Source organism: Eubalaena glacialis, chromosome 1 (genome assembly GCF_028564815.1).
Source record: "Eubalaena glacialis isolate mEubGla1 chromosome 1, mEubGla1.1.hap2.+ XY, whole genome shotgun sequence".
NCBI classification, from domain to species: Eukaryota; Metazoa; Chordata; class Mammalia; order Artiodactyla; family Balaenidae; genus Eubalaena; species Eubalaena glacialis.
Genome location: NC_083716.1, coordinates 59,430,918 through 59,458,474, shown reverse-complemented (window position 1 = coordinate 59,458,474; position 27,557 = coordinate 59,430,918). Strand labels below are relative to the sequence as shown.

The window sequence follows — 27,557 nt, the reverse complement described above, 5'->3', positions numbered from 1 at the left end:
TTCCATCTAATTGAAAATTGATTTTTATTTTTAATATTTAGGGATGTTTCTTTCAGTTTCACCATTCATTATTGGTAATTTCACCACTGAATTATTGGTAAAAGTTTTAGAATTACTAAATTTTGGGAAAACTCGTACACATTTCTCTCATCTATGAGCTAAAAGATTTCAAGACATTTCAAGTTAGTTGTGTTTGAGTGTGTGTGTGTATACATACTCAGCAACTTAATATTAAATATTCTCTGAATTGATAAGTTCATTAACTGTTTTATCGTCATTTTTATGTTGGTCCCCACATGTGTGTGTCAGCATGGTGGGTGGTAGGAATATCACTGCAAGCCATTCCTACTGGTGCTGTTGTAGTAACAGACACAGAAATGACTACAAACCACAGAAACAGACCCACTGAATCCTAATTCAATGCCACTCCTTCACCATTTCCTCTTAGGTCCCCAGAGTTCCCACAGCTCCTCCAGCATCATCCTACTCAAGCAGAAGTGTGACAGAAGAAGTCCTACCAGAGAAAGACAATGCTCTTAACTGATTGCGGTTCAAGTAACCTACTTTTGCAGGCTTTATGAAAATATGTGACCATGTGACTCTATTGCCAGGGCCTTTCCCAGGACCCTGGAAAGGGCCTATGTAAGCGTGCAGCCCTCACGCACAAGCTCTGTTAGCTCTGTGGCACGTTTACGTATGAAGATTTACTCACATTAGACTGGGCCTACTTCCCTGGATGGTAGAATGCAAGGCTTCCCATCACTAGTCACCAAATGTTGAGGCATGACTGGGACTTCAAGGCACCTCTGTTGCCCAGTGTTTCCCTAACTTGAAGATCTTGCCAGTTTTGAGTTCCATTCCTTCACGTTCTCACCTTCATGCGGTAGATGAAGAAAAGGTGAAGCTTTTAGGAATTTGTCTCTAAGAGGGAAACAGGTTTGGCTTGGACTTTGCCGTCCATAGCAGAAAGGGCTTCCCCTGGGTTCTCTAGGGCCGTTGTCCACATAAATACTTCTAGTCACCTCACGTCAACACATCAGCGCCATTTTGGCAGCCTACTCTCTTGCAGTCTCGCAAAAGAAATACTGTGCCAGCGAGCAAGAGTGATCAGCTGTCTGGCTGCCCCCCTAGAACTAGCACCTGGCTTGAGGCTTCTGGATGACCTGATGGGCATGAGTCTTAGTGCTCCTTGGAGCATCCAGTGGGTCCCCTGTGTGGGGCAGAGGATTGGAGAGAACCTTGAAGGGGAGAAACCAGGACTGGGGCTGAGGCCCATGCAGGTCCAAGTGAAGGCATGGGGTATCCTACCTGAATGATGCTGTTGGCCCCTAGGCAGTCCTGGTACTGAACTACGACTGAAAAATTTTTGAGGAAGACACTCCAAAGCACGGGGGCCCCTGAGGTGCCTCTGCCTGGGTCGAAGGGCAGCACTTGTAGAGTACTGGCAAGATTCCTTTTCTTTTTTTTTTTTTTTTCTTTTATTCTTTTAATGTATTGGTAATGACTGTGAAGGATCCAAAGATAGAACCTGCTGGAAAAGGCAAGTTTTCCCTGAAATTGTTCACTGTCATTTTAATTGGTTTTATTTAGATGGTTTTCTTAAAGAGTGTGGTGACTGAACTTTAAGAAGTAGTAAGTGTGTTTTGTCTTGGGTGATGAAATACACTAATGTTTTGACTCCTGGCCACGTAAACCTGCTGTATTTCAAGCTTACCTCCTTGGTGGAACCTCCTTTCTCATCTTCTCCATGTGCTCCTTTTCCCATCATCCTCATTCCAGTGATCCTTTGTGGTCACTCCTGGATGTCATCGGTTGAAGATTTGAAAGATTGATCACTTTGTTGTCCATTGTCCTGTCTTTGTTTAGGAAATGGGGGGTGATGTTGGCAAATGGAAACCCACAGTGGATGAGGATGCTTGGACCCTCTTTAACTAGTTTTCCCCTCTTTGGCTTGTGAGCTTGCCTTTTCATTGTCTTGGTCTTGCTCCCTCCCAGGGTCCGGTGCTTGTTCTTGTGTATGATGGTGACATAGCTTGTGTATGAACAGTGCTTGAAGGAACTTAGTTTGGAAAATATAAGGTTGAAGGAAGATATGTGAGCTTCAACCATCTGAAGGGCCATCACATGGAAGACAAGAATGACTTATCCTTTGTGACTCCCAAGTAGCTAAATTGAGTCAGTGGGTGGGAATTCGAGGAAGATTCAATCCCTGGGGAAAGAAAAACTCTCTTCTTATGGTTGTTAGAGGTAGAATGAGCTTCCTTGTGGTGACCCTTTGGCAGATATGTTAGGGACTGGGTTCAGACATTGGTTGGATTTGGAGTACAACTGGCAAGCCGAAGTATGAGAAAATTGGGATGACATCCCATGGTTAGAGAGCATCGTCACAGAGTAAGGGCAGCCCTTTTATTTCATTTTTATTTTCTCCTGGAGATGGTATCCTGAGTCTTTGACTCTTGTGTGCTGCATCCACCATCATGTGTTTAGCCCCTGTATGCTCTGCTGGCATACATTCGCTGGCAGGCACCCCGTTCTCTCTGCTGATACTGGCTAACTCTTCTCATCGATAGGCTCCTGGTAGCCATGCCTCTGTTCACAACCTGCTGAATCAGCTTGCCTAGGGCTCAGCTCTCTGTATGTGGCTTGGGAGCTGATGTGTGGGCTAGTCCTTCCCAATGCCTGGGATTCCCTGAATCTATGACTCTTGCCTTATTTGGTTTGGGGTCTCAGCGTTTATCTTGACCGAACAGTGGATCCCACTGAGGGGATGGATCATGGGATACTCTCACCACTATGCCCCACCTTTTCTTTTTCATTCTCTCCTTCATAGAATATTGATTTCACGACAGATTCTCAGGAAATGCTTTCTGACCTCCCTGGCTTCACTAAAACTGTCCTAACTGTTTGTCTTCTCCTCCTAGCTTTGTTCTCCTTTTCACCCAATCCAATGTCTTATTGCCACCAGTGAGGCCACTGAGCGATGCTTAGCTCCACAAGAGGCTGTCAGATCGTAAAGGATGCTGCTAATCCCTGTTTGCGTCCGTGCCATTCCCACGTTTTAATGATGAATTTCTCCCTAAAGGAGAATGAATATATTTCTGATGAGGCCTTTGGAAGTAATTTCTTGCTTTCATTACTAGAAAAAATAAAGTTTTATGGAGCTGCATATTGTAAAATATTTTACTACATGGAATCTACCCTTCATCATTTAAAACAAAAATAGAACTATATAGGAAAGAAAAGTACAGTGAAACAGTTAAGCTCATTCATTCTTTCTTAAGTGATCTGGACTTAACCTCACCTGCCCAGAGAAAAGCTGGGCTGTGTCCCAAACAGTAGGAGGGAAAAACTAGCCATGCCAGACACCCACAGCAAGTTGATTTCAACCCTCACCCACGTGTTGTCCTGGGAGCAGACGGGACTCAATCAGCTGCTAGGCTGTGCCTGTCAGGTATGGTCTGTGCTCCTTGCTAAGCCTTTTGTCTTTCTGGACCAAGATCCTTAACCTTTGTCACATCACTGACTTGGAGTGTCTGCTTGATCACCTGGCAGAAGTGACACCAGCTCTGGAGTACCTCAGCCTGCTGGGAAATGTGGCATGTCCCAACGAGCTAGTCAGCCTGGAAAAGGATGAGGAGGACTACAAGAGATACAGGTGAGTATCTAGGGGTTTGAGCATGATGTGAGAAGGGAAAAATGACATCTTTGGGGAGATAATATTATATTCTGGGGTGCATAGTAGATGTCTGGTAAGTATCAGTGGCCCCTTCATGCTGTATTAAACTTTCCCCCTTGGGTACCCTATAGCCAGGGTCTCCCTTCATTGAGGGTAACAAGAGTCAAGAAACATGAAAAGATGTTGTGTGGTGTAGGCCAGGCATTGACAAACTTTTTTGTAAAGGGCCGGATATTAAATATTTTATGCTTTGAAGGTCATATGTTCTCTGTCACAACTATTCAACTCTTCCATTATAGTGCGTAAGTAGCAATGAACAGTTTGTAGATGAATGGGCAATGCCATGTTCCAATAAAACTTTATTTACAAAAACATGCAGCAGGCGAGCTTAGACCTGTGGGCTATTTTTTGCTGGCCCCTGCTCCTTGTTGTAAGGTCTTCCTGTCTGCTTCTGAGTCACTATTTAGAGAGAGGGTACTTCCCACAAAGGTTTAGGGAGCTTATATACAATCCCAAGAGGAAATCCCATGAGGCATATGGCTTTGTTCCATAAAGCTGTGCCTCCATGTCCACCAACAATGGGATTTGATGGGCTCCAGGTAGAAATGCTTTTTTGTCTTCTCTCACCTTCTGAACCATCTGCTTTGAAATACCTGATCCAAACTCACTTCTCTTTAGGGAGTCTTTTTGATCTAACCCATTTTACTAAACTCATTTTTCCTCTACACTTGGAATTCTGTATGCTCTTGTTCTTGATTATTGTTTTGTAAATGTTTTGAATGATCTTTTCATATGTGTAGTGTAGCTTTTCTCTCCATTATGATGTGAGCTCTCATTAACACCCCACCTGAATCAATGTGGGAAGGAGGGAGGGAGGAAGGAAGGAAGTGTAAGGCAGGTAGGACTACTGGAAAATAAGTTTGGGAGGACTGGGGAGAAAGGATAATGGTTCGAGAGGAACTGGTTCTGTTGGGGTTCAGATTTTTAAATCTGTGGTGACCCACGAAGGAATGTAGTTGAGGGCATACATTTTATATAAAGGCAAAGCTGTAAGAAATAGTGAAGGTTATTGAACATTGTATGTTAAAAAAACATACACACATATACATATACATGTTAGCAAGAGTACAGCAGAAATTCAGCTGTACTTCTTTATTGGGAAGAATTTTGTAGGAATCTTAGACTATTTTTAAGCCATCTTAGAATAAAGCTCTATCCCTACTTCAAAAGAAATGCACTAAATCTTTTTTCCTCATGAAGATTTTTATTTGGGATGTGATACTGTCGATTTGAATATGATTTCTATTAGGAGAAATATGGTTAATATCCAGCAAGTGAATAGTTAACATTTCTAAATCAACCTGTTAAGTTAATCACTTAGAACTTAATTTTCTTCTTTAACAGTTACTCTTATCAACTTTGAGTAATTTAACAGCTTGATTTCAGCTATGAAGGGGTCATTTAAAACATTTTATCTTCTGGCAGCAACTTATTATAAGATATATCTTGGAAGGGTCAGGAGGTACAAGAAAGTTCTCTCAGTTAACATTTTTAATAAACCAAGTATTGTTTGGGAAATTCTCATTTGTTTTTTGACTTTTTTCTTTAGATTTCTGGTTTTAATGCTTTAAAATCACCCAATAAATTTTATGTATGTACATATACATGCATGTGTGTATGTGTGTGTATGCACACATTCACACACATTCATTCTTTCATTCACTTATTCATGGAGTTATATGTGAATTGAACTGTAGGTGCATTTTTTTTTAGAATGAGAGTAATAGAGTGAGGAAAATCTCCCACTCTACCTTACTCTCTTCAGTCTCAAAGAGAAGGTTGTAAAGGAAAAAGAAAACCTAATACTATTTTTGTTGTTATTGTAACTAGTCGCATTGGAAAAAATACTTAGATCCATGGTGTAAGGGGTCAGATCAAAAGATCTGATGTGGAGTGCTAGTGGGACCTTTAAAATGGGGAGGACCGTTTAGATCAGTGACCCTTAACCAAGGCTATACTTGTGAATCATCCAAGGCGTTTTGATTCATTTAGTGCCAAATGCAACAAAATAGTCAATCGGTGACTTTGATGCTCTGTCAAGAACTACTGGACTAAGGGGTATTTAAAGTCCCTGTCGGTTCTGGTGTTCTGAGATACTGTCCTCCCAAGCAGTTATAGTTCCCCTTTGACCATCTCATACCATTTTATATATTCCATCTTGTATATTTCTCTGACTACTTCATATATGTCGACATCCAGAGAATGGCTTCCAGAAAGTCAGGACTGTGTCTTCTTGCCCTTTGAAGCCTTATCAATACTGAAAGTTGTGCTGGCTGTGTAATAGGGACTTGGTAACTGTTTACAGGAGGCAGCTTGAAATTACCCTTCCATCTGAGAAGCTGAGTACTTGTAGAGAAATGCAGGGCCCTTTGGGCACCTTGGGTGCCCACTGTCTATTTAGAATTAGATCCACTTGGATGTCAACAAATGCAGTTAACAAGCAAGGAACTATCCTTCAGAATCTACCCAAGTGTTGGTCGTTGGGTCATGATTCTTTAGGGAGGGCTTGATTGTGGAAGAGTGATCCTTCTCCTGGGCTGGCCTGGGTACCCTCCAAGCATACCTTCCCCACTCCAGGTCTGTTACCCCTGGAAACCGTGGAGGGCTGGGGCTGGGGAGGCTGTGTGTTAGCGCACATATGTCAAAGTTGCCATGAGGAGCTGGACTCTAGAGGCCACACACAGCGGAAATCACATCTGGTCGGAACTACCTTAGAAAATCCATAAGTCACCCACAACACCGTCAAGATGCTCACCCTCTGAGAGAAACAGGAGCTAAGAACAGTGGAGGGAACATTCAGTGTGGGCCCATCCAGTTATACATCGACTGCACGGCCTCTGATGCTTGAGTGGAGTGGCAGGCCTGTTCTCTAGCAATGCTCAATTTTTTATTTCTTTTACTTATTTTTTCTTTCTGCTTTAACAAGCACCGTCACCCTTGCATTTGGATGAGATGAACGGGTGGATGAGGCAGTTCTGTCCTATGGTCTGTAAGCAGCCCTGCTTTGTTCATCCTGGAGTCTGTGCTTCATTTGCCCCTGAGAAATTTTAGAGTTTCACAGTAAGACTTCTGAATCCTGAGTTCCTGTGGCATTTGGGTTTCTACAAAACAGTGTAGCCACCGTTCGTTTCCTTTCGGTAAAATATTTTCCTGGCCCTTCATCCACAAAGCGTGAGGTCAGCCTTCCTTCTAGCTGTTACCCAGAGCCTAATAGTAGGGCCTCTATGTAAATTTATGGGACATTTTCACTCGAAAATTGCTTAAAAAATGAATGATATTTCTACAGTTTAGTGTTTTTCACTTTAAGTACATTTTCTGACAATACGTCTTCTATTAATCATTTAAGCAATAGCAGGAGCCTTAAAGGAGTGTATTCAGAAGCAAGAACCCATGGTTCATTTAGTGCTGTCTAAAAAAATTTCACATTGATTGGCATCCTCTGTGGTTATGTGATGTAATATTTATAATATGTCACCCAGCCATACATCAAAACAAGTACGTCTCTTGTTTCATTGCCATGAGATATGTTGATTTCAGAGAGGTCAGTCCAGTTTCAGGTCACATGCTGGACAACCATTGGACCAGAAATGGGAAGTGACCAGATTTATGGAGCTATTGGAAATGGCCCCACAGTTGCTTCAGTTTCTACTGATGCTTTCCTCCCCTCCCCCCACCTCACCCCTTTTCCTTCCTCACTTACCCCTGTGCACCCAGTTGGATTTTCTTGGCACACGTCCCAACAGTAAAATGGGCCCCTTAAATCCTTGAGTGAGCCTGAACATGCTCCCAAGTTGTTGAGCCGTGCCCTGGTCCTGCTGGGGCAGGAACTAAACCGAGCCTGGGGTTTCTCTGTGCCGTTCATCACAGCTCATAGCTGAAATACGTCCATTGCCATGTTATTACAGGCGCTGAAACCTGCCCTTGCTTTGCCATGTGTACACGGTGGGCTGCTATTTTGGAATGAATGTTGAATGGAGGTGCATGTTGAAGGGTGATGCTGGACCTGAAGGTCCAGCCGCCTTCAGGACTGGGGCAGGAAAGGATGGGGAAGCCGAGCTGAGCCGGGGGGTCACCACTGTACTAAGGATCCCCTTGGGGCCTCCGGTGGACTTGAATACTGTCCAGACAATAAATCAAGTATGGGGAACTTGGATGCCCAGGACGGTCTATTTCTTGTCTTCCTTTGTCATTCTTTTCTTTCCTCTTACTGCAGGAAAGACAGTAGAGTGGAAGTCAACGGTGCACAACTGCTAGACCTCAGGCATCAAGTAAGGGAGTTGGTCTCATGGTCTCTTAGTGTTCCTTCCTCCACTAAATCCTTCTGTCACTAAATCCTTCATTCTCTCCTGCCACTCCAATCTCTGGTTGGCTTCTCCTTCCTCCCTCCTCCTCAGTAGGCCCCTCTGTATTCCTTACAACTTGAAATTATTTAAAACGTGACACCCTTTCTTTGTTGCCTCCCAGGGAGCGGCCCTGGGGCCTGCCCAGTGTCTGTCTCACTCAGCCAAGGGGAAGGAGGGAGGGACCTGCCATCGTCCGCTGGCCGTCCTGGGCTACCACCATTTCCCAGCTGTAGAGGAGCCGTAAAACTTGTGGCTTACATAACCCAGTGAGCATTCTCCAGCTAATCTGCAATCTGGGCTTTGAAGATCACAAGAAAGCAAAGGTCACGACCCAGAGAACAAAGTGACAGAAGCCCACAGAGTAATTGCTGGTGACCCTCTGTCGAGGGCCTTGGTCTGTCCTGTGGGTGTATTGTTTGCACTGAGACTTCAAACGTGCTGCCGGTGAACGGTGAGGGGAGTCAGCTGGCCTCGGCCGGTTGTCAGGCGTTCATTAATGCTGTAGGTGAGCTCACCTCAGCTCATTAGAGAGCATCGTCATCTCTCCACTCAGTGTTTGTTCATCCCTCTGTGGTCTTTATTGACTTTTCCTCACGGTTCTCCTTTACCTGGAGATGTGAGGGGGTGGTCAGACAAGGAAATTGGAGTAATAGGAAAGGAGGATATGGATGCATTTATTGTAAATTAACTTGGAGGCACGTGGAATTCAAGCCAGCTAAAGCTTAAAGGAGGCTGGGGCAGCATGTAGCCATTTCCCTTCATGGCGCAGATGGAGAAACTGAGGCTCAGGAAGGTGGCAGAGACTGAGCCAAGATCACACAGCAAGCGAAGCCCAGAGCCTGGGCTCTTTCCTCTGCCCCGTTAGTCCCCACGCTTTTTGTTGAGAAGACCTCCCTCTTGTCATTTTCTCCCCTCCCCCACCCCCCCAAACACTTGAAAGCTTTGGTCTCTTCCATAAGCCACATTGAAGCCGCTGCTAACTTTAAAAAATTCGTCAGAGACATTTAGCTGTTGATCAGTGCTTTTGATCAGCATGAGGTAAGCAGTGTTACCAAACTGGGTTGATGTCATCCAGTCAAGAGCAAAGAAGCTTGATGTTTTGTTGGTGTGTCCACGCTTTTCTTTAAGCTTTGTGAAAGTTTGAGAGCCATTCATGGATCACCCCTTGCTGCCCTCGGGGCCCCCGGGTGGGGCACCAGTCACCAGGTCTCCCCACTTCCCATGCATGGGAGCAGGAAGGCAGCAAGAAGCAATAGGAAGAAGCATTGAGTGCTGTAAAAGGAAGGAAGTGGGGAAAACCCCAGTGACGCCACATCCAGTTCCCCCAGGATCTGGAAATGTGGTGTTTCTTGAGTAGAGTCTCCTCAGAGGATGAAACATGGCAGCCAGCCCCAGGAGCAGACATCGGAGATCTGTCTTGGTGTTTCCGTGGTTTTGCAGAGGGCCTGGGGAGCAGCCAGATCGCCCGGGGAAGCAGATGTGGGCAGAAGACAAGAGCATCTTCCCTTCCCTTTGAAGTCTAGATGAAAAATGCCAGAGCTTTGGGATTTCGGTAGAGAAAATTGATTTGGGAGCAAACAAACAAACAAAAAAGCCTTTCTGCCGTTCCTTTTGTCCCCCCTACCAGTTGTAGGTAACCGGTAACTTCCTAAGAGAAGTTCTTTCAGGAAGTGGAGCATCCTCTATGAAAAGAGAGAGAACCCGAAAAGCTCTGTGTGGGGCTCTCACTTTTGGAGGATCTGTTTGCAGACAGAGACAGATGGGTCTTTGAACACCTTCCCAGGGTCCCTGGTCTCCTCTTGATAACCTCACCTTCCGTATCACAGCCAGGAGGGCCCCTGATTTCACTCCCTACCCCTCCCAGCCCTGTGGCTTTCTCCCAGCCACCTTGGGAAGGTCAGGAAAGTTGGCATTGCCCTCTGGAGCAGGGGACATGAGCCTTAGAACTTAGACGGATCTCTTTTCATTAAGCAGTGCCCTGGCTTAACAAGCAGTTTTATAAATCTGAAGCTGTCTCCGGGTGCTGCAGGATTTATAGACGGGGGTTTCTGCCATAAAGTGGTTTATGATGGCTGCCTTCTGTGTTATTAGTAGCTGTCTCTTCCTTCAACCATTGCTGTTTGATAATAGCTTTAAAACACCCAGAATTACTTACCTGCAAGCCCCATTCCCGATAGCCCCTGTTGACAGTCTGAATAAGTTTACTGCCCTTTTGTTGTACTTTACCTTCAAAACAAACTGATTGAACCATCAATAGCTCGTGGAAGCTGACAGAGGCATGTCATCTGGACTAGCCCTGGTGATTGCAGGTTATCTGGGGGAGTTAACCTTCCCGCATTGTTAACTGAAATGTTTTATGTACTATGCAACTTTAGGATATGGCTGTGATAACCCCAGTAACTAAGTAATACATCACAGTAAAGAGATTTTGGTGCAACAAATAACCCTGGATTAAATTTACAAGGGTTGAATTGATATTGTAAAAGCCTTCATTCTGTGGCTTCGGGAATCCTCTCTTGTATTTTTATGGCAAACTTGTATTATACTCAGGATTGAAGCTGCAGCTTTTGACACCCTGACATGACCTCGAACAGAGAAAGGGAAATAGATCTCCCAAGACCAGAATGGGACAGTCCGGCAGAAAGCCCACTGGACTTATCTCTTGGCAGTAATGTTTGGAGCCAGTTCCAAACCACCAAGGGGCAGGAAGGTCTGGTAGATGTGGCTGCTGTCTGGGCGCTGGGCACCACAGACATTGGAGCAGGACAGACCATTAGGAGAACTGGGAAGGAGACTCTTGGTGGCCTTACCAACCTCATCATTCCAAAACTGTTATTCCTCGTGATGTTATTTTCACTTGGACAGTGGTTCGCAGCAGGCCTAGTAGCATCAGCCTCACCTGGGAACTTATTAGAACGTGAATTTGAGACTTCATTCCAGATGTAGTGAATCAGAAACTCTAGGGGTGGGGCCCTGCGATGTGCGTTTCAACAGGGCATCTGGGGGATGCTGATGCCCCCTCAAGTTTGAGAACAACTGTGCTAGAATATAAGCTCGTTGAGAGTAGAGACCTTGTCTGTTTTGTGCATCACCTTATTCTCAGTACCTAGCGCAGTTCCTGGCAGGTGGTAGCTTCTTAATAATTATTTGTTGGGTGAGTGAATGTGTAAGTAAATGAAAGAAGACATCTCTTAAGAGACGAACTTTGGGCCCTGAGCTGAGTTTCCAACTGAACTGTCTGGGACAAGCCTTCCTAGTGCCTCTCAAACATCTTTAAGCATCGACCACCTGGAAACCCCAGGCTGGCCAACAGGATGGGAGTCAAGTCACCTCTAGTTTCAGGGGTGACTGGCAGCCTATTTCATGGGCGTTTCTTTGGTTCTAAAAGAAGAGTGCTCTGAAAACAGCAGCTCTTTGTCATCTAAAATTTTTAACTAGCTTAAAAGCCAGCACTTCCCTCTCTCTCCTTTGATTTCAGGGCTGTGATCCAAAGTGGGGCAAAATGACAACGTGCTGTCTGTTGTCACCGTGGTTCCTGCCAGCCCTGTGAAGACATCTTTCATTCCATCATTAAACATTGGCTGATTTTCTAATACTGATGTTTTCTTCCCCTGAATATTCATCTTTTCCCACCCTACACTTAGTGGGTGTCTTTACTCCTTTGAGCGTCACTCCTGACATATTGTTTCCATCTGTACATGTCTTTATTTGAAAGAATCTGTTGTCATCAAGACTTTGCTGCTACAAGCAGAAGATGGAAGTTTTTTCTGACACTGACTGAGGCCAGTGGGAGTTCTCCTGGAGGATAGAAAGGTCATTTGCGTCTTTGTAGGACTTTTCTAATTTAGGGTAAGCTTAGGCGGCGTTTGGAGAGGGAAATGCTCAGGGAGAAGCAGGAAAGAAGGTAGTGCATAGTTTGAGGCCAGGGAGGAAGCAGGAAGTAGATCGTCAAATTTCCAGGACCTCAGATGTTGGTGTGGAAGTTTCAGGGGAGGAAAAGGATACGCAAGAGAATTTAGAGTATTTTGACTTTAAAAAAGAGTAATATGAAGGCTGTGATCAGAGGCCTCTAAGCTGTTGTCTCTGGCACCTGAGTGATCAGCTAAATCTTTTACCTGAACAAGCATATGCGAGGCCATGGGGTGATGTGAGACCACCTGATGAATGGGGAAGCTGGCCTTGGGAACCCAGGGCTTTGCTGAGGAGGGAGGCCTGCTACACACCCCATGTAACATGTGCACTGAGAAAAATCTCAGTGCTTGGGCTGCTTTAGGGCTTGGTTCTTTGAAGGCTTCTTGAGATTTCCTGTTCCACTTTCTTTGTGCTCCCAAAGCTACTTTGTGTATAACCTCAAACTTGGCACTTACCTATGCTGATTTCTAATTTCTTTGTGTGAGTCTTTCTTCCTCATTACACTAAGACCCTCTTTAAGAGCAGGCACCATGTTGTAATCACCTCTGTATACCTAGGGTCTGGCACGTAGTAGGTGCTTAAGAAATATTTGTGCAACTGAAATGAACTGGTATTTTATGGAGTCCGTTCTAATGCTACTTTCCTAAATGGTGGGAGGGTGAGGGAAAAAAAAAAAAGCAAAAAAACCTGGTCCCTGCCTTCAAAAAGCTTATAGTTTAGGTGAGGACATTAACTGAACACCAGCAAAGCAATTAAAAAACAGTAAAATGTTAAATTGCAGGGTGCTGAAAATGCCTCCTGGGAGTGTTGAGAAGGGAGAAAGCAATGCGGGCTGCGGGTGCAGGAGAAAACTTCCTGCGGGTTGGGATTTGGAAGATGAGTGGATACGGAGGAGGCTGGGTACAGGGAGAAAAAGTCAGATTCCCATGGAAATGATTTATTGCTCTTGACATTGGGTCCTCAACTCTTCTTCCTAAGCAGGACAGGGTCTAAACAATTGCTCCTTTGATTGATGGAGTATGGGGGCTTGATGGAGAGCATCTGGGCTGGTGACTACCATTGAGGAAGGAGACATATAGGCAGGTGTCTCTACCTTTTATATATTTATTTATATGTTTATGTACCTGTCTCCTGGCCAGGTGAGTCTTCTTGTCAACTCCATACACCTGCTTGATAGTTCATCACACAAGAGGTCAGTCATTGGGTTATCCTTGGAGGCCGTAAAGGATCCCAAAGACTCTTTCCAGGGGGATGGAGACCATATAGCATTTTTTGGGCTATTAATATCCCCTAGAAACCAACTCTCCTTGTTTCTCCTTGATGGAGATAATCTTCATAGTGCCAGTGTAGAAGTAACTCAGTGATGATGAGAAAAAAGTCCTCAAGACCCCTGTTTGATTCCTCAAGGAAGCATTTCTCAGCTATATGTGTTTCTTACTGCTATCCCAAAGTTGTCCAGGTTATTATTATTGTCTTGTATTGTCTTGATGGCAAATTAAAGTCTCTTGTCTCAGCTTCAAAATAAAGATTTGCTGTTATCTCAGAGATGAGAATGATACAGATGACCCATAGGAATGGCAGTGACGTTAATGGTATGATCAGGTTGTAGGTTATTTTCACTGAGAACTTGTTGTCTAGCAAAGATATTGGGTCCATTTTTCAGAACGGTAGAAGGTAAACACATTGATAGGATCTTACTGGCTAATCCAGGTGTGTGTGTCTGTGTATGTGTATCTACCTTTGAGTCAAGAGCAACCGTTAGTGTATATTTTGAAAGTTTAGTTGTGTATCTGTGTAAAATAGAACCATTTGGATTTCCCCAAAGAGTGGTTATTCATTCTTTGTGAAGAAGAGAGGAGAGGCAGGAACCAAGGTCTAACTTCTGAAGACCTAATGGCGTAGTTTCCTGCTCATCAGACAAATTGCATGAAAGTTTGAGGCTGTCACCCCAGTCTTCCTGAGTTACCTCTGACTGTTCTCTTCCAGATGCTTTGTTCTGCACAAGCTGCCCAATTTGAAGTTTCTGGATGCTCGTAAAGTAACCAAACAAGAACGAGAGGAAGCTTTGGTCAGAGGGGCGTTCATGAAGGTGGTGAAGCCCAAGGTAAGCCCTCTACTCACTGTTCTTTGCAAGGATTTATGCCTCACCTGTTGGGTACTCTTTGACCCTGGAGGCAGTCCTCCTATGTGTTCAGAATGCAGGAGGGATCTCACACCAGGATTTCATCCATGGATATACTGTTGGCCAAACAAGAAGTAGAACTGGGTATAAACTGGGTCTTCCTGTGACCCAGCCTAGGGGACCTTATTGGTAAGGTGATTTCAGGTAGATGGCTCTTGTACCAATAAAGCAGCATCATACACAGCCCAATGGTGACGTTCCTGGGGAGGATTTCGGGCCTCCTGGAAGATGTTTTATTTACAAGGTGGGGCCTCTGCAGGTCTGTAGCTGAGAAAGGAGAAACAAGAAAGCATTGGGCATTTACTGTTTCTCAGGGGGGTAGGATTCCTCTAGTGCCTCAGAGGGGGCCCTTCTTTCTTGGGACCAAAGGGTAGCTGGGGGAGAGTGATTTTCTCTTGTCCACAGGTGAGGGCTCAATAGCTCTTGGAAATATTGTTGGCAGGGAAGGCGATTTTTCTGACAATGTGATCTGGGACTGGTGTGTGCTTCCGTCATGTAGCTCATGGGAATGCTGTTTACTGACCTTTGCTTCGCCACCTGAGTCTGCTTTGAGGCCATGGGATTGAACGTGGTGTCATCTTAATGACAGCGTTGATGAGGCAGGGGAGATTTGGCTTGGGGTCCTGGATTCAGACACAAGGAGATTATTAAAGACATGGGCTTGGGAGGAGCTGGGGTCCTTCAGTGAAACCTGAGGCTGGGGAATGGACTTGATGACCCCTTTGGAGGTCCCTCACTGCCCTGGAGCTCTGTGGCGCTACGGTCACTTCCTGTGGGATCCTAGCTCGTGTGCTGAAAACACTAGCCCAGAAATCCTTGAGGTCTCGTTTGTCCTCACTGATTGAGCACTCTGCACATGCATTGGGAGTGAATAAGAGGGAAAGAGGAAAAATCAAACAGAACCAAAACAGCAAAATGAAACCTCTTCCGCCAAGTTGCTCAGCTGGCAGCAGACCTCAGGCCACTTTCTTTCCCTGAATCCATGAGGTGCAACTTATTTCCCGTTATGCTGAATAAAATCGCTAGCAGTTGTGGAAATATATGATATGGAGAGTATAATACTGGCAGATAAATGTATTGTTACCTGTTTCAGCACGTGGGAAATGAATTGAGTGATTCGCTTCGTAGCTATTAAAGTGTTAACAGTTTTACTAATGGAGGCACCGATTTGATGTATTACTCATGACTGCCTTTAGTTATTTTCCAGCTTTTGTGATTTCGTCCAAAAGAAAGAATTTATTTCTTGGCCTCCTTTTTTTTTTTTTTGGTTAAAAGATTCCAGAGACAGCCCGTATCACCAAACCAAAGTACGACAAATAGACTGTTTATAGTATCTTGGGTTCCTGCCCATCCTGAATTTCTCACCATCATGTATACATGCATTTTATAGAATAGATGCTATTTCTCCTGCTCTCATTGTCTTTGACATGGGAGCTCTGGAAATCCGGAGGGTTCGTAAAGATATACCCATCATATTGGGTTGGGGTGTCAATGTCATCCGCTACTGTTCTAAGGTTCTTTGTGTCCAGGTATGTGAGTCCTCACGTAATCTTCTAACGTGGAAGGAAGGGAACGTTGGCTTACTGTACAGATGAGATAACTCAGGCCTTGAGACGCTATTTGGGCTGCTCAGGTCACCAGCTCATCATTGCTAGAGCCCGCGCTGTACCCGTGTGTCTGACTGCAGAGCCTACGTTCTTCCACTCGGATCTCTTACCCCTGGAGCCCTCATCTCACCATTCTCCCCATGCATCTCTCTGTCCAAACAGAACCTCCGAGGAAGGCCTAAGTGAAGAAAACAGGAAACAGCAGGACTGTTCTTTTGGAGTAGAGATGGGGGGAACTGAAGTCCTTCCCTGCCTCTGAAAGCAGGGAATGACTCCTTCACATCCAGCAGTAGCTGGTTCTCTGAGTCGTTAGCACCATCATCAGAAACGCTCTTCAAAGCTCCACATCAGTTTCAGATCAGTTATAGAATTAGCTCGTGTTAGTGTGGTGGATACTACCATCTTTACTAACTGTGTTAAGCTTTGAAATATCCATTAGTTATTTGGAGAGAGACAAAAATACTCTGACAAAGCATGAGGACCTTTGGTGGTTATCCTTTTGTAGAGTTCCATGATTTCCAAACTGAAGAGGGCTTCAGACCTCACCTGGTCTGTGCTCTTATTTTACGGGTGAAGGAACCGGGAGAGGACATAGTTCCCTAAGGCCCCACAGTCCCTTGGAGGCAGAACTGGGACCAGAACCCAGACCATCTGGGCTCCCAGTGAAGTGTTCTCTTTACACTGTGCTCCTTTAAGTGCACTGGAGGATTTCTCTGTGTTCTGGTTTCATATCAAGCTGTATGCCTCTCATGAATGGCAGGCAATTCCCTTCTGTCTGCTGTTTGCTGGGCAATGTGCTGGTACTTTTCTGGCAGATAGAAAGAGGCCACATGAGCTCCTTGCTGAATTAATAAATTGGGATTAAAAAGGCCGGTTCTCGCCTGCTCACAGTATGTATAGACATATGTTTGTTCCTTGCAGGTGTGTATATACGCTTTCCATCTCTGTGTGTGTATATGTATATATATGTACTGGGAGGAATGTGTACACCCGGAGTCGGCTCCTAAGTGGAGAGCAATTTCCTCTCTGTAAATTGCCGACGCTGTGCTGAGCACACTTGGTGAAGACCTATTTTTCATCACGGACTCGGAATCTCAAGTTGGCTTCTGTCCTTTCTGAGGCAATGGCGGCCTGTTTTGCTTACTCGGCAGAACGCACTGATGGATGATCAAGGGGGCCGTGATTTGGGGAGCTGTTCTCATTTTATTCCTGACATAAAGTATTTGGGAGAACGGAAAATGCCTCTCCAATCACAGCGCTTGCCTTGGAGGTCGGGAACGGGCAGTCTGGGTGTTCTCGGCTGACGCAAATGCAGAATCATCCGGTAACTCATAAACCGCCTAAGTCACAAGGGTTTGATTTGGTACCTGGCAGGCCCCCATGCTTGAAGTGCAGAGTTGGCTCTCGCTCCCTCTCACGATGACACATTTCTCCTTCGTGGCTGCCTTTTGGCTTTTGTTGTTTAAAAGCTGCCTTCCGTCTGAGCTCTGATTGTACAGAACGATGCTGTCATTCATTAGGAAGTGACAGCTAACGTTGCAGTGGCTCTTCTAGACTCTGTGTGTGTTTAGCGAATGGACCTACAACAGCTAGGCTTTGCTCATTTCCCAAAATTTTAAAGAAAATATATATCTCTGTCAAATATTGGCCATTGGATCATGCCACTGTCAATGCAGAGAGCACCAAGCTGGACGCAGAGGAGGTGGTAGACCACAAAGAATGGATTCTGTAGTGACCAGACCATGACCCCCCCTCGCTGCTCCGGGAAACGTAGGTCAAATCAATGCAGAGGCCTGTCCAGGAGGGTGTGCGTGGCGGGCACGCCAGTCCTGCACGTCAGAGAGACAACGCAAGAATCCAACAGTCAGAATTGCTTATTATGTCCTGGCTTTGTAATTATTCATCCCTGTTCTGGCAAAGAGCGCAGTTGTCATTTCTGTGACATAATTATTTAAAGCTGAGCCCTCTTGTTTTACAGGCACATATAGGAAGTTGGCTACCAACAGTTTAATCTTTGTAATCTTATAGAAGCGATGGGAGGCGCAGCTACCAGGGCAGCTGGACCAAGAACCTCAGCTTCTATTAGAAAGTGTTTAGACATGTGTGTTTTTGCTTGTAATCATGACCCTTCTCTTATAGGTAAGATAGGGTCCTAGGTTTGTTTGTGAGTGTCAGTGTGTCCTTGAAAATATGACATCCATGTCTTTATGTGGGCACACCTGGGTTTCCTATCCTGTGTAGCTTGTGCGTTTGTGTAGTTTTGCAGCATTGTTTTGCATATTTGTGTATGTGTCTTTGGGTATTTTTCTTGGGGGGGGTGCACTATAGAATGTGTGTATGTGTGTGTGTGAGAGAGAGAGAGAGGGGAGAGAGAGAGAGAAAGGGGAAGGGAGGAAAGGAGGCAGAGGGAGATGTGATGTGTTAAAGGAATAAACATGTACCTTTGGAAATCTTTTTTATTCTTGTCCTTAAACTGGACATTGAAAGCTATTTGGGTCCCAGGACCACCTGCTTCCCTGACTATACTTCACCGTCCAGCTCTTGACACTTGGAGTCGGGCCCAGACTTTCCTGGGTACCTGTAGTTTCTTCCATCTGTGTCTATGTTTTTGGAGTTCCAGGCAAAAGGCAAACTAGGATAGAGACAGGGAGTGGAAGCATCTGGAAGCCCTTTCTTTGTCAGGACAAAGCTGCTGCTCACCTACTGGGGTCAGCTCCATGAGGATAGGAACTTGCTTTTGTTCACTCCTGTATCTCCAGGACTCGGTCAGTCGCAGAGGCTCAGCCAATGCTCGTCAAAGCGATGAACTATGAACAGAGCATTTTGGAGGATCCATCAAAAAAGGTGGTTCATTTTTTCTATTGCCTCAATGTGGTCCTCTGCAAAAGCAGGAAAGGGACTTTTGCCATAAGAAAATGTAATAACTTGGATCTGTATGTTGGCAGAAAAGAAGGATTCTGGGCTGCATAATTGTTTTTCTAAAGGATTTACCCTGGAATTACTTATGATGGCAAAACCTACGGCCATCGTGATCCCCAGGGCCATGGCTTCTCCATGGGGCAGCTTTGCTGGGGTGGGCAGCAGGGGTGCGATCCGAGCTCCCTGTCACTGCTGATGTGTTCTCTGAGTCCTTCTCTCGGAATCCTTCTGTGCATGTTAGGGATTTTAGGGGGGAAAAAGTAGCTTTTCTCAGAAAACATGTTAGGGTACTGCACAAGTCTGTGGGTTGTTAAAATGAGATTTTCCCTGTCTTAGCTGCTCTTGTGCTTTCTCTGTGCCATAAAGGAGCACTGCCTCATGGCTTGTTTGGTTTACTTATTGTTTTTTATGCCTAGCCTAGTTCTTCACTAAGTGCTACCTTGTTCTAAAGCACAGTGTGTATGTCTTTCATATATTCTCTTACCCCATGGAGCCAATTGCAAACATGTGAAAGGTTATCCGAAACTACCTCTAGATAGGTTGCAATTACTAACATTTACTCTATACTCAATATTTTTAAAAATATGTATTTTACATAAAGCCAGGGTATGCCTGTAAATAAATATTGTAAACCACATGAACACTCAGTTTAAGTAGGCAATAAGCCGGTAGACGTTGAAAGTTCTCTACTGTGCCCAACTGTCAGAAGAAAACTAAAAATGTCAGTTGATTTTCTAGATATTTCTAACTACCTGAATACGTTAGTGTTTTACGGTTCTTTTCTGTTTTCACACAGATGTTTCTCGTCTAGAGACATATTCAGATTCTATTTCCAGTTACTTTATAGTAAATTTTGAAGGGAGGAAAAATTTTTAATTCTTTTTTGGAAGATGCTTAGGCATTGTGTTTAGAAACAACTTCAGAAGCCAAAAATTTGCAGTTTGTTTGTTTTTCATTCTTCTTTCTGATTTCACAGTTTGCCACATTCATTTGATGGGGGCATCACTTGTATTTCTTCATTTTTAGCGCCATGGCATCCTGTGTCTCAAATAAATGCTTTCAGAGTGTTGCTTTTTGGAGACCATGTTGGTAGCTTTTTATGGCCTTGCTTTTGGAGAGCAACCCTCTGAAATCAGAGATAGACTGTTGCAGAGAAGTTGTGTCTCCAGCACCCTAGAGATAAAGCGCCCTAACAAAGCCCTGTGGATAGAAAATTGAAACCACAATAGAAGGAAAGTGAATAGAACTGTAGTTGATGGTAGCAGCCTCTGAGAGCCACGTCCAGATGTTCCTGGGGCCTGGGCAGGTGCTACACATATAGTAGGCATCATTCTCCATTAAGCCCAGTATCTGGTGAGATATCATTGTGTCTCTGTTGTAGTCATTGGCTTTCACTGCACCCCGATGGCCCAGCTCCACATTCGTCCTCTTTGTGGCCTCTAACATGCTGGCTTTTTTTCCAAAGATGTTTGGACAGACACATGCCTAGAGGATCATGGAAGTAAGTGGCATTTTTTGGGAAATGAGATGTGTCCCTAGCATCATTTGTACAGCCTCTGGAACCTACCCATTGGGAGAACTGTGGTAGATTTCATTATTTGTCTAAAATTGTTCCACTTCTTCTGCCCTTGCCATGGCTTCCCCTTTAAGAGAGAGGCATACCTCTCCATCCCACTGACTTTGGACTTGGCCATGTGGCACTTCGGCCAATGGGATGTGAGTGGAAGTGACAGCATGCCAACTCTAGGCCAAGGCCTCATGAGGTACTATGTGTTTCCACTCACCCTTCTTGCACACCCGCCATTTGCTGTGGAAACCACATGAGACACAGGTTGAGCGGACACACGCTGAGATTAAAGCCTGAAGCAGAACTACCCCAGCCACCCTCAGACCTCTGCACAAGAAAGACATGCTGGTCATAAGCCACTGGGACTTTGAGGAGCACTGTTGCTGCAGAAACCTGACAGACACATAGGCCGTCCATGCTCACATTCTGTCCTCTGGCCTTCCCCGGCCACTTGAACCAGGGCTCTTAACTGAGACACAACTTGGGGTGTAGTGAAGTTCATGGCAGTTTTGGGTGTCACAGCACCAACTTCGGTAGGCTTTCTGGTTGCCTCACTAATTAGGATCGAAGGCCAGCCTCAGGGTCGACTGGCTGCTTAGCAGTGGATTATTAGTCGTGATGAAACTGTCCCGATATGTGAGTCAAAGCAACACCTAGCGTATATTAAGTGTCCACTGTGTATTAGATATTGTACTAGCGGCTTAATATTATCTCTCAATTTCTCTTTGAACTCGAATCTGCCAATGATGATCAGAGAACTTGCATACATCACTTAAAATTACAGAGCAATGTGGAATCCAGTTCTTCCTCAGGCCCACTTAGGCCCCTAAGCTCATGCCCTTTTTCCTATATACCTTAAATTTCATCATCCAGACATGGAGATATAATGAGAAGCAGGAGAAGAAGAGCAGGAGGACCAGGACATGGAAGGGAGCCCGAGGTAACTTTCTAATTTTCAATTTTGACCTTGTGACCACTCCCTCCAAAGCATTTTGGTGAAAATTTGTGGGCTAGGCCGAGAATTGCAGGAGCCAGGCAGTGGAGGGCTCTGTTTATTAGACAAAGCTTGCAACTTAATTTGAAGTTGAGGAGGAACCCTGGGAGGGTTCAGAGTGGGAGGAGAGTGTGGGCAGGTCTGTGTTTGGATCCCTGGGTGTCTGGCGGGCGGGGGTTCGGGGGGCACTAGTGCTCTGTGTATACAGTAGGTGTTTTGGAAATCTGTACAGAGGCAGCTGCTGGCCCGAGGCCACCCAGCATACAGAGCACCCAGGCCAGTGTTGGTGCTCAGGTGGCCACGCAGTTCACAGAGCTGGGGCCCAGAGCCCTGCCCTGACCACAGGGAGGGGTCTGGGTGGTAGCGAGCACCTCACATGCTGGGATGAGGAGAACGCCAATGGCTGTCCGAGACCCAGTAGTAACTCACCTGGCAGTGGGTCTCTGACATTCTAAAAAGTTCTTTGACATGGTCTTACCCAAAAGACCCTGTCCCCTATGGTATCAGCTGCCTTAATTTTAAGGAATGAATTTAAGCCTTCTTAACTGAGCCATGAGAAATCCTCATTTGTGTGATCTCTGGTAATGATTAAGATGGAGCCTTAATAGCCAACTATGTCTGTAATCTGTACATTTCCAGCCTGACGTTTTCTTGATCCACTTTAGAAGGCTGTTTTTGGTATTTTCCATTTGCAATTTAGTTTTTCTTAAATTATTTTTAAAAATTAAACTTGACGGGAAAGAGAAGAGGGGAAGAGGAAAATAAAGATGCTTCCTTAAGAAAGTGGGTTCTCAGAGAATAAAGTTGGGGTGCTGACTTCAAGTTACCCATGTTTAAAGCTCACATCACCCTGTATTCTGTGTGCAGCTCAGGGCTTGGCAGGGAGCTGTCCTCCTGAGGCAGGTGCATTGGTAACCTGGGGCAACACCTTATCCTTAACATGCTTTGCTCTCCTTGATCTCCCCCCCGCACACACACACACACACACACACACACACACACACACACATCCTTTGCTTTGAGCCTTTGAGCCTGATGATTCCAGGCCTGTGATGAGGAGGAGTGGGTTGGAAGTACAGGACCAACTTGTCTAGAACAGAGGAAAAAGGCCAATGACTGAGGTCTGAGTGAGGGGAGGATCATTGATGGCCTCAGTGTTCTCACCCTCCGCCGATTCCCTGGGCCTTGCTCTCTACCCTTCTGACCTCTGTGGCTTCATGAGTCTCTGCCTTGCTTAGAAAGTCCCTTCTGGACCCATGGCAGCATCAGATGGTAGGGACTAAACTCTCAGACATATAGGATTCCTGTAAGGCAGGGAAGCCTGCAGGATGGATGGCTCACTAGGGAAAAATCATGAACATTGCTCTGAAGCTAACTTTGATTCTGTGTTAATATTACTTGCAATTCCATGGCTAAGAGAGGAAGAGAAAATGAAGATGGTGTAGTCTCAATTTCTGCTCTTGAGTTCTGGTTATTTCCAAATTGCCTGCAACTAATAGCAGAGGTACTGGTTTGCTGCCATAACGAAATACCACGGACTGAGTGGCTTTAACAACAGAAATTCCTTTTCTCACAGCTTGGAGGCTCCAATTCCAAGATTAAGGTGTGGGTGGGATTGGTTTCTTTTGAGGTCTCTCTCCTTGGATTGCAGGTGACTGCCTTCTTGCCGTGTCTCCACATGGTCACCTTGATGTGCACACACAACGCTGCTATCTGTTTGTGTGTCCAGATGTCCTCCTCTTACAAGGACGGGTCATATTGGATTAGGGCCCACACACTGACCGCTGTTTAGCTCATTCACCTCTTTAAAGGTCCTGTCTCCAAACATAGTCACATTCTGAGGTACTGGGGGGTTAGACTTCAACATAGAAGTTTGGCGGGGACACAATTCAGCCCCTAACAGCAGACGAGAAGAGTGAACTTTAAGAAGAATATATTTAAGAAAACTCATGTAAGCTTAGTGATAAAAGGGATATCTATGATACTTAACATTTACTTGTTCTTTTCATTGTCCCCAAAAGCCTAGGAAGCAAAATCAGTGGATAGAATAAGGAAGTAGGATAACCTTAGGTCTCCAACTTGATGAGAGTTAAAAGTCTTCACAGAGTTTGATTGAAACAGAAATTTGACCTGTTTGCCTGAGTGTGACTGATAAATACTTTTCAGGATCTCATCCAGTTGAGTGCCAAGCAAGTATGCACAGGTAATTGCCAGGATTAGTGGGGAGCTCCAGTAATGACATCTCCCCCACACAGTAGGCTGAGTGAGGAGCCCGATGCTCAGAGGGGAGCTTCTTCTCATTAAAAAAAAAAATTACCCCTAGAGGTGCCCTTTGCCCCAAATTGTTCCTTGAGGAGTAAAAAGAAGCTGTTTCTTGTTATAAGGGAGAAGAGTCCTGACACATGTCCACTGGTCTCTGCCTGTTTCTCCAGAGCTTATTTCTCCCTGTCAAGACCTCCAGGAACATCCAGTTCCCAGGTAGCTGTTGGATCCTGCTTGTGAGTCGGTTCCAAGTCTCTAGGAAGTGTGTTTCAGCCTCTTCATTGTTTTGTCTACCTGTGGTCACCATGGCTGGCTTCTGGGGCCCGTGTCTACACTCTGACTCTAGATGCATCCTCACTATCCCTCTGACCAGGCAAAGTGATGTTTCACAAGCATGATGGGGCAGGTCTGCCCTTGGGGTCCTTGAAGGCTGATGGTACAATTAGCTCTTTTATTTGCTTTTCTGCTCCTTACAGTAGAGTGTCTTAGATTAACAGACAGGGCGCCAGCAATAATGCACAGATGCTCTGTAATTGGGGCTTCCTTTGATGTTAATTTAGCGAAGTTCAGTGCTATTGTCAGTGATAGCAATTATGCTCAGCCTTTTCACCAAGGACATTTTAGGATAATTTTATTTTTCATGTGCATTTTAAAATATGGCAGTAAATTTTGAGCTACACTACCTGAATTAGAACTCATTATTTCTTTTCAACAGCCAACCACTGCTCTCTGTCTAGGCTCCAAAGCTGTATCTTTATTTTTCTTTTTTGGAGTGGGGAATTTTAAAGTGGGGCTTCTACCTCATGAAGCTTTTAACTCATGAGTGAAATTCAGAAGTGAGTCTTTTGGTTTTTTGTTGGCGTTTTGTACTGTCACAGAGACTATCTGGCTTAGTGACCTCTCCCATGTTTTACCTGGACCATTTTTATTCATTCCTTCCCATCACCTGACCTTTATTTTTGTTCTTGACATGATTCAAGAAGTTGCCTCCAGCTGTTCTTTTGGGAAGGTTTAAAATCTGCATTTATTATGGCTCTTGTATTCCATGGCAAACCTATGATTCTTACTTTGTTCATGGGCTGTTGTCAGATTTGCTCTTCCATTTGGGGGCCAGTCTCACTCCAGGTTTCAGGATTATATTTAGGTTTGGATTAAAGGCCACACTTCTGCCATCTGTTTCTCCATTGTTACTACGGGGCATGTCATACCTCCTTTCACATTTGTTGTGAGGATTAACTGAGATAATGTGTGTAAGCAGCTCACACAGTCTCTCTGGTATGTAGCTCGTGTTCTTAGGTGTGACATTTCAAAACAGCTCTGTTTTGGGGCCATTGCTGTGTCTTCCAGTTGTGCGAGTGAACACGACGAAGATGATTTTGGCTTGAGTTGTGGGGTGTATTAGTTGTCTGGGGGCTGCCTTAACAAAACACCATAAACTGGGTAGCTTAAACAACAGAACTTTATTTTCTCACAGTTCTGGAGGCTGGAAGGTCCACATCAGGGTGCCACATGGTTAGGTTCTGGTGAGAGCCCTCTTCACAGCTTGCAGACAGCCATCTCTCACTGCTGTGTCCTCATGTGGCAGGAGGAGGAAGAGGGAGAGGGAGAGCAATGTTGATTGATTGATTGACACATCTTCCTCTTTTTATAAGGCTACAGTCCTATTGGGTCAGGGCCCCACCTCTATGTCCTCATTTAACCTTAATTACCTCCCAAAGACCCTATCCCCAGAAACAGTTACATTGGGGGTTAGGGCTTCAGCATATGAATTTGGGGGAGCATAATTCAGTTCATAGAAGGGGGTATTGCCCCTATAGTCCTGGTGACTTAACTGAGTTTTCTGGGATTTATACTTAAGTGTTTCTAAGGTTTTACTAAGTGTTACTTCCTGATGAGAGTAAAACACCTAAAAGAAAGGAATATGGGAGGAGAAAGAGGGCCTCCTGTTCATCCTGGGGAAGCTGGGCCCCTAAGTTTGGGGGTCTTCCCAGGCACTACACAAGCCTTTTTGTTCTCGTGGTGATGGTGAGGGGAGGGAGCCAGGGCAATAAGAGGTGCAAGAAAAGTCCGTGCAGTATTAAGACATAGGAAGTCCCACGGTCACTGATGCAAACAGGAGACAGTGCTGCACCGTCCCCAAGCGGACGGCAGTAGGGCAGTCCCCCCATAGGGCCCAAACTGAGCAAGGGATGCCTGGTGCAAAAATAAGCCCTTAAGCCCTTTCGTTTGGGTGACCTTGGACTCAACTCTCATAATCCTCCTCCAACTCCTTTGGCGAATCTGGAAATCAAGGCCGATGTTTCGATTCTAGAATTTGTCACTGGAGTCAGTCCCCTTCTGCCCCATAGTAAAATGGAGAAAACCAGGGAGTGAAATCTGGGGGCTTGTTACACATGTCCAAAGAATATTGTCTCATCATTAGAGGGGGCTTTGAAAACCCAAGGTTGAGATACTGGATCTCTGGATAATTAGAAAACAACCAAGAGCTGTATTACACCAAGCCACATTTTTTTTCCCCCTGAAAAATCTGTTTCAGTTCAGTATGTTAAAAAAAAAAAAAAAAAAAAAAAAAAGAGTCTGATTTCTGCACTCATTCTAATTTTTAGTCATGGGATGTTTTGGAAAAGATTAAATTACAAATTATTTTTGTTCCTTGTATTCAGAAAAGCCTCAATACCAGTTTGTGACTTCTGGACTTTGGGATTACAGAGGCCGAATCTGAACGCTATGCATCGCGTTTGCTTAGGTGAAAATGGGTAGAAATAAAACAGATGAAGGAATGAAAAGCTGTGCCGTCTTTGCTTCCCCTCCCCTCTTCTTTTCCACATTATATGACTAAATGTGCAACTTTGTTCACATAACTGCTACAAACAGTTCACTGTGTAGGCCAAACGCTCTCTAATGCAGTAAAATTAAGAAATAATATGCTTTGAAAGTGATTTATGAGTGTGGTTAAACTGCCAGATTTACAAAGAAATAGTTCAGATCTTGGGAAGCCTCAGGAGTCACGTCAAAAATGAATTTGACCATGATTTAAACTGCTACTTTTCTTACATGACATTTAATATGTGTACTTTGGAGGCCCATATGTCTTTAATAAAATAGCATTAAGTTTTAAATATGATATGAATGCAGCCAGTTTCTAAATTCATAACCTTTTCCACAACTCCAAAATGCTAACCAGTAAGGGAGTCATACACGCAATAAAACATAAACCTTAGAAAATAGCTTTTTATTAAAATGGTTAGACACTTGGCAGCTGGGTTGCCATGTAATAAATACTTACAGCATTGTGGGTTTATCAGACGTTGTTTACCCTGCAAGCAACTGGGACCAGACAACTAATTGTAACCCCTGCACAAAAGTGGTTCAGGCTGAGTACCCCTGAGCGTATCAGAGAGGCAAAGCAGCTTTGCTGAGAGTCCTGGACTTGGGTTCTCAGAGGGCTGGGTTCTGATCCCTCTCCACCACTTAAAGCAGTGTGACCTTAGCCAGGGTGCACCATTTCGATAATTTTCCCTAGCCTGTGTCACGGAGACAGTACCACCTGCCATGCAGGTTGGTTGTGACGATGAGAAACAAATGCATCAGGGCATCTGGCACAGGGCCTGGCACACAGTAGGCGCACAGCAAAGAGAAGCAATTCTTTTGAAAATATTCTCTAATGAAAAAGTAGTTTAGGCGAGATCGTCAGGTCCCTTGCAGCAGTTCTGTGACGACTATAGGATGGCACTTAGGAAAGGTAAGCCACTTAGCCAGAGGTCAGTTTAAGTCTCGCAGAGAATGAATAAGGAAGCGCCTTGCTTCACTCCCTTCCGAAAGGCACGAGCATGTCGGAACTGACAGCAAGACATCCCTGGTTCAGGGGGAGCAGGAGTGCGTTGGTGCCGCCATCACTTAGCTGCTCCTGGAGATGGAGGTAAGGTGTGCAGTGCGGCCTCTTCCTGCCTTCTGGGTTTCCAGGTCATAGAAAATGAGAGTTACTCTTGTAAGCTGTATTGCATCACAGCAAAAGGTCTTTCATTGCTGCCGCTG

At 44.9% G+C, this 27,557-nt stretch overlaps 1 protein-coding gene across 1 annotated transcript in view; it reads left to right on the top strand.

Moving 5' to 3' along the window:
* Positions 1–27,557, top strand: part of LRMDA (leucine rich melanocyte differentiation associated) — a 1,296,919-nt gene that overhangs the window by 616,808 nt on the left and 652,554 nt on the right. Inside the window, exons 4-5 of the mRNA XM_061180213.1 lie at positions 3,516–3,655; positions 13,978–14,095. Of these exons, the coding sequence (XP_061036196.1) occupies positions 3,516–3,655; positions 13,978–14,095 (258 nt within the window). The remainder of the gene's footprint in view (positions 1–3,515; positions 3,656–13,977; positions 14,096–27,557) is intronic.